Source organism: Ictidomys tridecemlineatus, chromosome 8, assembly GCF_052094955.1.
Source record: "Ictidomys tridecemlineatus isolate mIctTri1 chromosome 8, mIctTri1.hap1, whole genome shotgun sequence".
NCBI lineage: Eukaryota > Metazoa > Chordata > Mammalia > Rodentia > Sciuridae > Ictidomys > Ictidomys tridecemlineatus.
Window position 1 is genome coordinate 97090353 of NC_135484.1, and position 16558 is coordinate 97106910.

Here is a 16558-nt window from a genome sequence, read left to right on the forward strand (position 1 = left end):
TATCTTGATTATTGCATACCCATAGTAACTCCACGACTGGAATGGTTTATGAAATGAAAAACCCCACACCATGACACATGACTCTCAAGGTGGAGGCTCCTCCCTAAGCCTCCTTTGGAGACAGAGAACTGCAGCTTTGGCCCTCTACGAGGCAGAGCACACTGCTGAAGTTATTGGGAGAGTTCTTGAACCTCTTCTTTTTCCGTGGATAGTATTTATGTCACCAAACTGAAATGTCCTTGGAGTTTTTATATTTAGTACAAGATTGGCTTTTCTGATATAGTCTAGAACTCTCATAGGATGAAGAGTCAGAAGCTTGGATTCAACCATATTGTTCATTGTGTACAGTTACAGATATGTAACAATGAATTCCACCATCATGTATAAATACAATGCACCTACAAAAATATGGAAAACAAAACCCAGGCCTTCCACTGGAGAAAAAAAAATTAGGTCTCTGAGCAAGAGTTTCTTTTACTAAAAGATGAGGAGCAAGTAAATGAAGGATACTTATTTATTTATTCTTGAATATCGAGATGAAAAAGAAAGAGCAAAGACTTTGACAGGCACAAAATTAAATCCACTCTCCTTTTACTCTAGAGTTATAGTTTACAATCTCTCAGTCTCAGTTTCTTCGTTTGTAAATTGGGGATAAAAATTCATGCACTTGAGTTAAAATACCTAGAGAAGTGCTACATAGGTTTAGTCACATAACTAACATTCTATTTCCTCTGCTGCCCATGGAGAACAGATATGACACATTTAAAAACGTCTAACGCTGAACATAAAAGTGTTCATTGCAAAATAAATTCTTTAAAAATAGTTCCTTTAACACCTCTGGGGGATTTATGTGCTTATGGTCATTCCTGTGCTGAAATTTAACATGGGCATTTTACCTATAATATGCATGGTAAAGGAAATCATAACAAGAAGGTAAAAAATCTCATTAGGTCAGGGACTTTTGTGTAGATCTTTATTTCCATGGCTTATTATTTCTTTGTACGAACTGGGCTTCTGTCTATTGCTCTTTGTCACCCGTCCCTGTGCTTTCCCTTCCTGATGATAGGCTCTGTCTCCTTAGTCCTAACAATGTGGCATCCTGTCTCAAATCTTCCCATCTTAGCTCCACGAGGATCTTACTGCCTTCCTCTCAATAACTCTGAAATGATGTCACTTGGCACTTACCAGCATTCTTCCCTGTTACAGACATTTGAGAAAAACATATTTCATTATCAAATTAGTAGTTTCTTTGGTTAAAGATGGCTTTATTCTTCATTAGGTCACATTTGGTCTCATGATATATTTATTATGCAATTGAATTTGCAATAAAACATTTGATATGCTAATTCTGCTTTAAAAATGCTTTGTATCCACATCATATAACTTTGGAATTTGATTTCTCACAGTTCCTAATTGAAATGTACCTGAAATGTATCTACAGATGTCATTGATGAAATGTGAGGTCCTTAAAGCCAAAGATGCATATCTTAAATGTCTTCTCATGTTTATTTTTCCATTAGCCATTGAGAATGAAATTTTTAGAATGTCCCTCTGGTAGACTGAACGTTCTAGAGAAGTCATTAAATTTGGGTTGTTCAGAGTTTTTCTCGCTGGGGACAAAGTCACACACAGGCTTTTAAAAAATTTGCTCTTTTTAGTTATACATGACAATATAATCTATTTTAACAAAGATTTATATAAGCATAGAGAACATCGTATTCTAATGAGGATCCTAGTTTTGTGGATGTAGACAATGGTAAGATTCACTGTGGTGTGTTCATATATGTACATAGGAAAGTTATGTCAGATTAATTCCGCTGTCTTTTGTATCCTGATTCTCCCTTCCTTCCCTTCATTCCCCTTTGTCTAATACACTGAATTTCTATTCTTCCCTCCCAGCCATGTTGAGTGTTAGCATCCACATCATTTTTTTCAAACAATGGACTAATCTGATTCAAGAAAAGGAAATATAAAGCTAAGTTTGTGGGCACCTTCTATGTGCAAGGGAAAACACAATGTGCTTTATACTTCATATAGATTGATGTTTTCTCATTCAATTCTACTTAAACAGATTCAAAGAATGGGATTGCCTAGGGGGTCAGAGTTAGTCTAGTTTGTGTGTTAATGTTATATTTATTACAACCCACCAAATGATAAAAACATTTTCTACATAGAGTTTGAGTTCACAGTTAATGGAATGAAAAGATACTTTTACATATAATGACAAAAAAAATATGTGCACTGTAGCCATCTAATGAGCTGGAATTGGCTAATGATCAGTATGTGTCTGTGTCTTTTATTTTTTAATAGATTTGGCAAATTAATACTTTTATATCTTTCTGAATTTTTAAGATGATAAATAAACTCCTGCATTTGGATAATGTGCTCTGCATTTGGTAACTAGTGCCAGTTATCCATCACCTGGGGTTGGGGAGTTACTTCAGTAAAATAGAACTCATTACTTATTCTCAAAAGAATGCTTTATATCAGAACAATGCTATCATTAATGAAACTTTCTAGTGACCAAATGCCAAAAATGTTTTAAAAACACCCTTATCCTCCCCATCAATTTAGATAATCCAGAAACAACATATGTGAGAAGTTATCTGAATTTTTTAGCAATAAAGCTGAGATGATGAAAGCTTTGTTTTCCCTTAGGTATCATCTAGTATTGTTATCCTAATTGTTCTCATTCTTTCTTTTTTTATTGTTCAAGGTTGAAGTACATTACTGCTGTGATATTTGCCAAAGTTCTATGGTATCATTGCTTGAGATTCACCATATGTGTCTTTGATCCCTGCCCAGTAGGTACCTGGCCAAAAGCCAGTTTGGCACTCATTACTGCAAAAACTTTGACTTACTCACTGACTTCTGATTCTATTCATGCTGTTAGACAGACTTATATATATCCATCTTTGAGACCAAAGAGATTCACAGAATATCAGCCAATTTTAACTGGATCCTTTCCACCAAGTACTTGCCACTCAGAGAATTGATAAAGCCAATCTACCTACTTTTAGATGGAAACACAATTCCCTCCTCATTCCATTTTTGAAACCCTTTGTTAACAAGAAAAGCATTACACAATCTGCCGTTTATTGTGGTCATTTTATACAAAGAAGAAATAGTGAGAAGGATGGGAATTGGTATAGAGAGTGTGTGGTTTCAGTCTAATTTTCATTTCTGTGGATTAGCTGAGACGTCAGAACTATATTGTAATATTATCAGGCTGAGTCAAATTCAGTGTTCTTAGCTTAATTGAACATCTTTTGTTCCCTATCTTTACTTCTCTAGAAGTGATATCAACTCCAGAATGAAGTGAAAAATATGGCACAAACACAATCATCATAGAAAAGTTTCAAGTCAGTTTTCTGTTAAGGAATTAAGGACTAAGCTGATTGAAGTGGCTCCTCTACCTGGCAAACACTGATAGCAAGGACATATCCAGAGGCCAAATAATGCCAAGAAATTCAAAAGAGGGCACAAGCCTTGGCAGCCAGGTGCTGAAGTTTTAAGCACTACATGGGAAGGTACACCTATACTGACAACCATGTGAGTAGCCTACTAAATGAGCCCTGAGAATGAATCATTGTTCTCAAAAGGCCATGTTATATACAGGAAGTAAAAAAAGTTTGCCTGTTTCCATGAAATTAAAGCCATGAAAGAAAACTGAAGGCAAGTAACAGCATGCATAGTTTTAAGTACTAGATTCATAACATCCTTATCTGAACTACTATGTTAACAACAGCAATAATAATAATAATAATAATAGAAAAGACAGTGGAATGAATATGACATAACTTAATAGTAATAATAATTGTTATTATTATTTTTATGAAATAAAATCAAGCTCATTAAAAATCCCAGACAAGCAGAGATTAAATCATTTGTTAGGGTTGTTTCAATATCCCATAGAAGATTGCCACAAGAAAAAAAAATGCTTAACCATCATCAAAGATAAGTATTTATAAATAAGTTACCAACTACACAAGGAAATACTATATGTAGGAAAAAAACATTAAGACAGGAGCAGAATTCTAGTGGCAAATTTACACTGCCATGTTATTTTAGAAGATTAATTAGGTAATTATTTGCATAAAAACTTCCATATGATCATATGCTTGATACCTGCTTCCTTCTCAAAAATAATTGAATACTGAGCTATACTTCAGAGGATTATTGTAGAAAATGATATTGATACTGAATACATATCTATGGGTATTGTGTAGTCATTAGCATCACTGTTTCAAAGAAATTAAAATCAAATGAGAAGGTCAGAATTAAAACATATATGGGAAAATACTATTTTTTTTCTCAGAAAGTATATTAAAATGTTTCTAGAATGAGAATGATGGATGACTTCATTGATATCTTCATTTATCTCCCATATTTCCCCAAATTTCTATAATAAGGAACAGAATTATAATGATAGGACATCATTAGAGAGCTCTGAAACTTGGAGAATCATGCATAATTTGATTTGTGTGCAGGTAATTTTAGGAAACAGGAAGGAGCTGATGTTGGAAAGATAACTAAGTCTCATAATGAAAAAAATAAAAGAGCCATTTTAAGACATGTAATTTCTTATTTGTTGTAGGAAACTGCTAAGAAGTTTAAATTAAGAAGTGTTTAGCAGATACTTATTTCTAAAAGGTTTGCTTTATCCTTATTTTACATTGAGCTTTTTAGAATTGCAAGGTATGGGTACATATTACAGTTTCTCATTATTAAAACAAATCCATTTGATATCTCTCCCACTCCTTACATTTTTCCTCCTGTAACCCCTTTATGAAAAAATCATAAAGATGTACACTAATATTAATATCAAGAGCATAAACTGTTAAAATTTAATAATTGTAAGCATTCATGATTAAATATCAAGAATGACAAGTAAAAGCACATATATTGTCACTCCCTTTTATTCATTGAAATTTAAATTTTTGAGATTATGGTATTTTATCATATGAAGTACACTCAAAGAAAACTCACAAATATTTGCATATTTAGAAGGTTCTTCTGTTAAAAACTATATTACTATTGTCAACTAATAGAAATATAAAAATTTTTTAAGAACTTTTCAATTTAGAACACTACTAAGCAGTAAAATTTATTTCTATGTGTTTTTTTTTCTCAACAGTACAAAATCATAGAATATTTGATTTATCTTAGAGGTCATGTTCTCCAGAAGTTTAGCCTTTGTATGAAACATATTTGACATTGTTAATTGAAAAACTTTGAAATTTTGTGTTACAGTCTGTAAACAAGTCAAAATAACACCTGGTATTTTGCCAGGGGAATGTTAGAGTTCGTAAACAAGTCTGGATGGTGCCTGGCAAAATGCCAGAGGGAGTGGTTTGAGAAATAACAAAAGCGAGCCATTAAATTTGGAGATTCCTTATTGGTTGACTGATGTGTCTAGTTTATGCTAATTAAGATAAGCTGTGCAAAATGTATAAATACCTCTGTTGTCCTAAATAAAGGCTCCTACTCCTGCTGTATAAAGGTACACAAGTTTTTCGTCACCCCCCCCCCTTATTTTGCTGAAGCCGGACTGCGGCAATTTTGAATAATTAATTCCATTTTGAAAATTAAAATTTCTTGTTGTTCAAATTGTATTTTTATAAATTCTTTCAAATATGATACTCCATTACAGAATTACAATACAGTGAAGAAAATGTTATTGGACATTAATGCAACCTATATGCTTCATTTCAAGTATATTAGAAAATTAATTAACAGCTGAGTTTTGCTGGAAACACTATCTAGTAAAGATTTGGTTTTATGGATATATGCCTATAAAATAACAATGTTCAAGTAAACAGCAACCAAAGTTTTGGTGTTTCAGAAGGTTTTAGAGGTATCCAATAACTGCACAACTTCACTGTAGCATCTCAGAGGAGGCTCCAATCTAATCCATCCCTGGTCAAAGTTGTGAGGGTCTAAGATCTTATCTTCTGCCCCTTTTGGTGCTGTTTCACTGAAAAATCCTCTGAGCCCTCTTTTACCAGTGGAAGTCTTACCACCACACAGTGGTAATAATGTTTTTAAAAAATTCCGAATAGAAATTTCTTCTGAATTTATTTACACTATATTTTACAAGGTGATCTTCTGATACTTTTAGCGGGTTGTGGCAACTGTGTGTGCAGCAGTTTGCTTCCAGTCTATATTTGCTGCTGAAAACAGTAGGGCCAAGAGGAAACTGCTGAGCAGACTCTGAAGTTTTATAGTGCAACAGTTCAAGTGTGTCAAGTGTGCTTGTGCTAGTGAAGGGGGCTGGGGTGAGTGCAGTGTCAGCCCCAGAACCATCTTCCAAAATTTCCCACTTTCTAAGGATTTCTCTTATTTTAAAGTCCCAAGAACCTTTTGAAAGAATTTTCATTTTGAATGGATCCGGGCTTCAATAATTTTGAGTCTTGAGCCATGTGTCTTAAAAAACATATTCCATTTCAGCATTTAACTAGCAGCACCAACATACTGATCATTTACTGACTCTTCTCTAATTTAGGACCTTCTGTCTTTTCTTCTTCATTAGACTGTTGTTATATATGTATTTTAACCTTGTAAACTGCCTCAAGATTTTGAAGTACAGTGTTTTTTTTTTCTTGATCATAAAACATAAACTCAAATGAGCTCAATGATGAAAAAAATCTACACTGAGCTACACCGTGTCTAGGAAAGAACAAACTCACTGATACAAAAACGCATCCCTCTTTCCTTTCATTTACGCCTGTTTCTTTCTATGTAAGATCTGAAATAGGTGGGAAGTGCGATAGGTGGGTTTTGTGCTAATAGATACCACCAGCCCTGAGTGTAGAGCCCTCAGGAAAAAATGTGCCTTCCCTGAGCATCATCCAGCTCAGTTCTTTGTTTCTGTTCTCTTCGGGTTCCCTGTGTCCAACGCAGCTACCCTATCATACCCCTGTCCCCTGCACAGTCACTGGCTAGTGCCTGCACTCCACTCTAGTCCGCGCCGCCGCAGTGCGCACCGGAGGCGCTGGGCTGGTGCTCGCCGCCCGCGCACAGGAGGCGCGCTTACTAAGACTAGCGCAGTTTCCCAGCGCCTGCCCACCCCGCATCATCCTGCAGGCTCCCTCCCATCGCTGACTGCAGCCCCAGGCCCCGCCATGGGGAATGTGCCATCCGCTGTGAAGCACTGCCTCAGCTATCAGCAGCTTCTCCGGGAGCATCTCTGGATCGGGGATTCAGTGGCAGGGGCACTGGACTCGGCGCAGGTACCACCTCGCGGCCTAGGGTGTCCCCACCCTTATGCACACTGCCAGATGGCCTCTCTCTTACCGACCTCTTAGTGCCCTTTTCTCCATTTATGTCATCTCTGTGCCCCTTTTTGCGGCAGTCCTGCCTGTTGGGCTGTGCCCCTTAAAAGATTTCCCATCATCTCTGCTGTGAACCAGGATACTCATTGCTACAGGTCAAATCCAGCAAAATCTCTATCCGTGACACTTTGCAGGTCATTGAAAGGAAACGATTATTTCTGTGTTTTTCTTGGACGGGATGCATTATCTAATGTACTTTAAATACACAGGCATTTTTTTTTTCAAGGACATTAGCCTTATTCTAATTTCCCTCCTTAATATTGTGTAACAAAGATGACAAATGTGTCACAACATAAGGCAGAAAAAGAAATAAAGCCAACACAGAGGTTAGGAAGACATAGTAGGAAAAAATTATCCTTTGGATCATTAATTGTCCCTGATGTACCTATGCATTAACAAGCTCGAGCAATCTTGAATAAAAGTGTAAATAATGGCTATTGCAACTAAAATTTATTCCCACATTATTCCTGAAAGCCCATGTAAAGATAATAGTCTTTATCTACATAGTATCTACATAATAATAATTTAATACACTCTCAACAAAAGAATTAGATGAAGAAAAAGTATATAAATAAATTTACTTTTCCCTTAAAAAGCTTGAAATTTATAATTTCACAAAATATTAAATAATAGTAATAATTGTGGAGTAAATATTAAAACATATTAAAATGGAAGGACCGTAATGAGGGCTTAGGTATTGTTATCATTTTTTTTTTAATTTACAGGTGCTGAATACAAAAGTACTCCCAATTCATCTTGTGTACTAAATAATAACTGGTATTATTGTAATATTTTAGTGGACAAGCATCATTTTGCTACGTGGCATTAAATCAACTATTCTAATATTTATTTTTCTATAGTGTTTTCTCAGTTTAGTAGAGCAATATTTGTAATTATAATCTTTATAAGTAGGAATTTTGCAATTGTGGATTCATGAAAAGACTCTTGGTTCCTCATTCCTTAAAAGAGGGCCAGGGTCTTCTAACTCAAAACCTGTTGGTGTCAGTGGTACAGGGGAGGGCGATCTTTGCTCTCACAGGTTTACTGGTTTGTTTAATTTTGTTGAATTTTCCTATATTCATCCTATATTCTGTTATTATTTTTTGTACCAGGGATTGAATCCAGGGGTACTTTACCACTGAGCCACACCCCTAGCTCTTTTAAATTTTTGTTTTGAGATAGAATCTTGCTAACTGGTTTAGGGCCTTGATAAGTTGTTGAGGCTGGCTTTGAACTTGTGATTTCCTGCCTCAGCCTCCTGAGCTGCTTGAATTATAAGCATGCACTATTGTGCCTAGCTCCTACATTCTGTTTTAAGCTTTCTATTATAACATTCTTAACTGCTCTGTTCAGTCTGCATGATAATCAGAAATTCTTCACATTTATTTCTCAAGTTTGAGACAATATGACTTGACTTTTATTGCTGGTGAAACTTATATTTCCCTGTCTCCCTTTATGTTTTGATTTATGCATTTTGTGGGAAAGCCCACAACAGGGTAAAATTGATAAAGGATAAACTACTTTGGCTAAATAAATAAATGTCTACTTTGCCTATTTGACACAGAAGCAGTGCATTGACAATGACTAGGATTGCTGATGAAGAAATACCATGAAAGAAAATGGATTCTGGGACTCCCATCAGCCCAATGTAGACTTCTTGTTCCTCTATGCAGAAAAAGCTAAACCCTCTCTAAATATTTAAATATTTCCTTTTTACCCTCCAACCATTCTGCCAGGGAAACTCCTATGCATCCCAAGAATATAGTTTAAAAGTTACTTCTTTTGTCCAACTGTTTATGAATAATTTTCTTTTTGTCTCAATTCTGTTGAACTGTAAGTTTTTTTGTTTGTTTGTTTGTTTTTGTTTTTTTAATGTCTCTTATTTGAACTCACAGCAGCACTGATACCTGACACTTGGCATTATCTCCTTCCCTGGCTTCTCTTGTAACAAACCTTTACTGCCTTAAGCCCTGCCTCTCTGGTTCCTCAATTTCCTTGGCAGGCTGAGCGACCTTTATTTGCCTGGTTCCTCATGAATTGTCTGTATTTTTCCCAGAGCTTCTTAACCATGTTCAGAGTTTCACTTATTATTTGATTGTATGTGTCTTGCATATTTATATTCCCATCTTTCTCTTGAGCTGCAATCCTGATGTTCAACTACTCACTTGATATCTCTACTTGAATCTCTCAAAAACAATTAAAACTTGACATTTCCAAAATTGCATTTATGTTCTACTTCTTCCAGCCTTCAGCCTTCTGTAACATGCCCTACTGCAGGGAGGGCCATCACAATTCATTCAGTTACTCTAAGGCACAAACCAAAAGCTCCTTTTCCTTCATTTTCTTCACACCCAGGGTATCACAGAGCTCTGCAATTTTCCATGTTGAAATTCCTTCAAGTGCACCTGATTTTCCAAGTTTGCTGCTACCACCAATTTTTATTATCATGCATATGAATTATTGGATTTTTCAAGTTGTCTTTTATTTTCCATGCATCCCTCAATCCACTGTCTATATAAATGAGAAATGGTCATTATTACAAATAGAATAATACTATCCCCCTATTTCACAGCCACCTTTCAATCATCATTGCTTTTAGGAATGGACAACACATTTTTTTAAATGCACTCTCTGAAGCTTCTCTTTTCATTGCATCACTCACCAACATCATCTTAAACTATTTTTTCTTATTCTTGCCACTTTAGCCACAGTGGCCTTCTTTGAGTTCTCCATAAATCATGTTTCTTTTGGAAACATGGTATTTGCTTGTTTTTCACTCTCCTAGAAAAATTCTTTTCAACTAATTAGTTTCTATTCAACCTTCAGCTATCAATCTGAATGTTACTTTCTCATGAAATATTCCCCAAACTCTCAAGGTCTGTAGTCTGTTTTATATTTTCATTGCATAGTGACCTGTTTATTATGTATAATATGGCTTATATATCTGTTTTAGCATTATTTGATGTTTAATCTCCTGGCCAGACATTAAGTGCAATAAGAGCAAGGGAACAATTCATCACTCCATTCTCAGTACCTGATGGAGTATCTGGTTACAGATTTGATGTCCAAGAAGTACTCACTGAGGGAACAAATGACTGTTAAATCTTCTGGGCCATAAGCATCATATACTTCTGAAATTCTTAACATTTGTTCAGAGTCTAAAACTATGATTGGCACATTGTAGTACCATAATAAATATTTGTTAAATTGTTAAAATTAACGATTGTTATATCAGTGCAAAATCAATAAGAATTAGAACATGTAGAGTTTGGTCAAAGTGTAGGTGGATATTGTCATTGTTTAAACTTTTCATTGCATAGAAATCTTACCTTTCTTTATGTAGTCTGACCTTTTCATTGCATAAAGTTTAGTAATTTAGAGACCAGTAAAGGAAAGGCTTACTCCACCATGGGTCCATTAATTCAATTCTTTGGGTCAAAGTATATTTGCTAATGAAAATAGTTGTTTAGAAAATTCTCTTGATAGACTTAAGAGGTTAAATTTGCTCATTCTGTGCCTAAAGCTATTTCTTAGGACCTGGTTTATTTTCCATTCTTGTCTATACTTGTCTCTGTCAAAATGGGTATAATGAAACTGGTTTAACTGGTTTGCTATAACATTTTGATTAAATTTTAAATTCTTGGTTTAGTAATATCTCTTCAATTTTCAGGTACTGCTTAAACAGTAATGAATCTCCTCAATATTAATATACCTTGCTTCAACCACAACAACAAATTCCCAAGACCTAAATTCTAGCACAGTGTTTCAAACTTATTATATTTCTAAAAGTAAAATTTTAGATTATGTGAGATTAACTTTAGTGTTATTCACATTTGATTTTGATCCTTCATGTTTGCTGTCAGTAAAAATCATAATTCAAAGTATGGAATTTAATCTGAATATATTATAATTTTGCTTAAATTTAATGAAAGAACAATGTAATTATATAATTTTAGATTGCAACCTTGTAGCTGTTAGTAAATATATTAAGTACCTTATGATTATTGGAGATCAATTTTAAGATAGGAACCAAACTACTAGCCCACTGTTTGTTTTCTATTTATTTCATGCATTCTTTCTGCCTTCACCCTTTTTATTTCTTAATTTTTGGTATATTTTAAATACTTAAGTTTTAATATTTAGTTTTTCTCCTTCATTAGCATTTAGTTAAATGCTATTTGTATTATACTCTCAATTGCTAACTATATCAACACACAACCTAGATTTGTTAAAATATAATACAAAGTAGTACTAATATAACATATTAAAATGAAAATATACCACATTAATTCTATTTACTGCCTTCTGCTTTTTATTTTTATTGTCATACTATATATTCATTCTCTATATGGTATATTTACAAAACATGAATGAAGTTAATATCTATTTATATTTGTGTGCATATTTCCTTTTCCTTTGCTTTTCCTTCATTTTTTCATCTCTATTCTTACTTTCCTTCAATCATAAATATTTTCTTCAATGTTTTCTTTAGTAAAAAACCTACTAGCGATTTCTTTCAGTTATTATTTGAAATAATACATGCACATGTGTATAACTACACACACAGATATATAAAATGTTCATAACTATAAATGATATATATACACTTATATCCTATATAAAGAACTAAAATACATGATGGCAATACAAAGCTGCAAACAATAAAATTAGGTACTTTTCCTACTTTTTGTTTGATAATAGTGTACTTTTCATTTTCTTGTTTTGATTTCTAAGTGTATAGTATGATATGTCTAGGTTTAGTTTTTTTCTATCTGCCTAGGAAAGAGTTTGTAGCACTTCTTAGATCCATGACTTAATGGTTGTTTGCTTTCTTACATTAATTGTTGTGTTCTGCAACATTTCTTTTTCTTCATGGTCAATCTGAATATTTTCTTTTCACTTATATTTCCTTTCACTAATCCCCTCTTCAGCTTTGTCTAGTTTATTGGTAATCTAATGTATTGAATTTTTAATTTTAATTATTCTATATTGTATTTAAAGCATTTCTCTGAGATTTCTAATGCTAGACTTTACTTCTCTGTCACAACTCTATATTATCATGATTTCTAAATATCTATCAGAATCACTTTAAATTCCATTGCTAACTTCAATATCCAGGTTTTTAGTCAACCTGTCACATGCATTTTCCCTCCTGTTATGCTTACTAAATTTAGATTGTATATTAGATATCTGGTATGAACTATGACATGGTTTGAGGCTTTAAATGATACTGACTTTTTCAAGAAAGATTTTTTTTTCTTTTTGGCAAGCAGTAAATGTATGTTTAATTATCTTAAACCAACAAAGTGCTTAGCTTGTATGAGGGTTGGTCTAATTTATTGGTTAGGGCTTGACTTTTCCCATTCACCCTTGCTTTTAGTTTGTAGCCTTTCAGATGTCCTAGTTAAAACCTAAGGTTTTTACTAGAATCTCTGCTCCGTGATAGGAACTGAACTCAAAACATTGGCTACATTGAAATGTTTTGATACATCATAGAGTATTAAAATCAGATTAAACATTTCCATAAACTGAAAACTGATCATTTCTTTATTATGAAAACTTTAAAATATTTAATCTAGTTTTTGAAATGCACAGTTCATTATTGTTATGCACAATCCCCTATTGTGCAACAACAGAACTTCTTGCAGTAACTGTAAGGTAGTACTGGTTTTTCATCTCTTTTAATCTTATATTTTGCTTGGACACATTTTGCTCCTGGTTCACTTTCTCTCTGCTTCCTCTATTTTCTGTACTTTATATCGGTTTATTCAAAAGTATCTTGTAGAAGGTTTGATTCTTTTGACTCTTACATATATATTTGTATCTGTTTTAGATATTTTTTGAAGAGCTAGCAAAAAATAAACCTCTTCTACTGGGTTTGGCATGTGCATTTATCTATTATTTTGCTTTAAACGTATCTCTTAAAAGCTCTTTTCTGAGTACTCACCTTCCTAAGGCAAGTTTACATTTCATCGTTTGCTGTAACTATTCGGATAGTTTTCCTATTCTATGCCTAATCTGTCATTGTCACTGACCTCTCTTCACATTTCTAATCTTTAGGGCTTTCATCTATTTGGTATTATTTTATATTTAAATCAATACCATTGTTTGGAGCAAAAGACATATCTCAGACAATGAACTCATTCACCTTAAGAGAATTCTGTTTCATTTTTATACCATAATTCTTCAAATGACAGGTGCCAGGCCCATTGCCACTCCTAAGGCCTTCTTAGTTGTGGTAAGACATTTGATGGCTGAGGGGAAAGAGTTCCACAGACTAGTGATACTGATTTGAGGTTCACGATTTAATGATAGAGTTGATAGAATAGGTATTTGTGGCCAGAAGTTTAATAGGTGAGCCTCCATAAACAATAAAAAGCTATTTTATGATCATGTGTATTAATGGCTGCAATAGAGTAAATGTCCAGTGAATTTTACTGAAAAATAAATAGGGGGAGGGAAGTCCACCAGGACATGGGGTGCACTGCAGAATGGTCTTGGTATTTGGGAATGAATGGAACCATTGTGACCTAATTTTGAATGGCTTTGGAAAGTGAAAGGATTTAAATCATCAAGCAAGGAATTAGGACAATATGGCCAAATCACGAGGGTCCCAAAGGAGCAAGAGATTTTATCCAAATAGAAGAAGTGAGAATCTTTAATAAGTAATAGAAACTCAAGATACCCTCCATACTTCCAGTCACGAGCAAGGGAGACCAAGCAGTCTATGAGGGATGGTTCCAAGAGAGGCGTCCTCCGAAGGAAGAATCAAAGCCTCGTGTCAGGCCAGGAGATCACTAGGAATGTTGGATGGAGAACTTGAGAGTGTGGTGTAGCTTGTTAAGTATAAAGCTGTGTTGCTAGTTACAAACATAACAAGATATATATTAGCACAAAGGGAAAGGCAGAGAATGATGCAAGCAAAGTTCTACAGAAGGAGTAGATAATTATTGGAAATAATATATTGGGAGATAACTAAAGAGAATCTGTTCTTTTTAGATTATTTCACATTCTTTGGTGAAATAAGGTATGTTACCAAGAGAATGAGTCTAAGCAGTCTCAGGGTGCCTGATTCTTTGAGTGTCTCAGCATCAGCCAAGTCCTGGATTTATTCCATTTTAAGAGGAATCCTCATCTCTCTCACATGAGGATTCTAACATGAGATCTTGGCGCCACCTTTTATTAGAATTGATTTATATGAACTTTTGAAAAAAGTTTTAGATCAAGGCAAGTCACATTTTGATTCCTGAAGGGAAATGTTTACCTTATGCATGCTGAGACCAAGGCCTGAAACCCTGGGGCTTATGGCTTAGTCTTTGTGCCATTAGGAAGTTGGCTCCTTGATGTTTTATAAAAGCTATAGCCATTTGTATCCTCCTCATCTTTTATTTCTTAATCAGTTAAGATTTGTTATTTTGTGTGAGTTTCCTATTCTAAGGACTTTTATAACTGTACAGCTACTGCTATTTAATTCTCAATATATTCCAGGCACTACACAGTTACTTAACATGCAATAACTCATTTAATCCTCACAATAATACATTTTAAAGATTTAGTAAATGAGGCCCAGAAAGTTTAAATAACTTGCTTATGACAAGCAGCTAGTAAAAAGCAGAGCTAGGATTTGAACTCAGGCAGCTCTGATTCCAGAGCCTGTAGCATTCACCACTACTCTAGTGCTTTCTTTTCTGATGACAGGAATAATCTGAGGTGTTTATTAAATATGCTGGAAATTCTGATTCAGCTGCTCTGAATTGGAATCCAACTGTCTTTGTTTTTACTTCACCCATTTGTGGAAAACACTGTGCTGGATGCTGCTGCCACCCTCTACCCTTGTATCTGCTGTCAGAGTCTGCTGTCATATCATGTTTCCTCTCATCTGTCTTTCCAGAACTCCTGGCTCCTGCCCATGAGAAAAAAAAAAAAAAAAAAAAAGACTGCTGTGAGTTTTGACTTCCCCTCTGTCCTCTTTGAGGTTGCGACTAGAGTTCAGCCTGGAATAGAATTGCATTGGATACAAGAGGAAAAACAACTTGGTTTCCAATAAATTTCCTGTTCCCTTCAATCTTCAATACTTTCTGTCCTTGGATTTCTGTTGGCTCCTGTGTTCCTTGCTTTCTCTTATTCCAGCTGGCTTTCACATCCTTCCCTCCCCCCTACTCTGTGCTCTTGTTTTTTTCATTAGCTCTGAGCTCCTCCAAGTTTTCTGGCTTTCTTTATGCTTATTCACTCTGTGCTGTAACTTTCCCTGACCCTTTCTTCTCTCCTCTTCTACCCTCTTGCACATATAACTTTTAGTTCTGTTTCTTTTTATTACCCCTAATCAACCAAGGAGCTAGACTGCATGGACCCATAACTTTATGGGTCACTGTCATATAACACATGGTCTTTAAAAGAGATAAAACAAAATGATATATTAGAGAACTATCACTTAAACAGAAAAAATGCTTACTCCAAAGTGATTGTCCAGCCTGCTTGAAGCCTTAATAAGAAAAGCAATGTTTAGAATACCATCTTCCTACCACTTTTCTGACTACTGTTAACCTAAATAGGTAATGCAATTACTGCCCAGGTGAGCTGAATTTAACTTCTGGAAATACTTTGTTTGGTTGACAGTATACTTAAAATGTAGGTCTCTACAAATGTCTTTAAAACAGGTCTTGCCCTCTCTCTTCATGTACCAGACTGTCTTAGACATCAAGGTAACCCTTCTGTGCTCACGATTAGCTTTTTTTATCCTTAATGGACAGTGACATGGGACTATTTGAGTAAGGTCATCTAGGACATTTCTGAATATTGGCATATTTTTCAACAATGGAGAACTTAAACATAATCATTTAACAGGCAAGAAACTGTTTTTAAATCACCAGGAGTTTGCCATCTTAGTGATCAGAATTCAGATGTAAATAAATACTCAAGTGTTTTAAATTTCTTCTCTTGGATCTAACTGTGTTTGTAAGTCAATTCATATGCTATTTTCTTACAGAGACAATATTGGGGAGGGAATCTTATTCCCAATATATTCATTCTGAAACCAAGGCTTTATAAGAAAAGAATTGTACATGAAGGTGACTTTTAGAATTATCATGTTCATGGATGTTTATAATTTTTGACTGTTATTTTTTATATAATTTACACGAATGCCAAGTAATAAGATTAGTGATTAAAAAGGCTTTCTAAAAAAAATACATAAACAAGGCTGTGAGTGTAGTGTAATGGTAGAG

General features: G+C 34.5%; 1 protein-coding gene across 4 annotated transcripts in view; it reads left to right on the forward strand.

The window, feature by feature from the left end:
* Hmgcll1 (3-hydroxy-3-methylglutaryl-CoA lyase like 1) overlaps nucleotides 1–16558 on the forward strand; it is a 157856-nt gene that overhangs the window by 15500 nt on the left and 125798 nt on the right. For 2 of the 4 annotated variants that reach the window (XM_005318543.4, XM_005318544.5), the window contains exon 1: nucleotides 6971–7232. The exons of 1 other annotated variant lie outside the window; for it this stretch is intronic. In XM_005318543.4, coding sequence (XP_005318600.1) covers nucleotides 7125–7232 — 108 coding nt within the window. In that variant the 5' untranslated portion in view covers nucleotides 6971–7124. Of the gene's footprint in view, nucleotides 1–6968; nucleotides 7233–16558 lie in introns of those variants that run through there. One more of the 4 variants, XM_078019857.1, reaches the window with a different exon arrangement.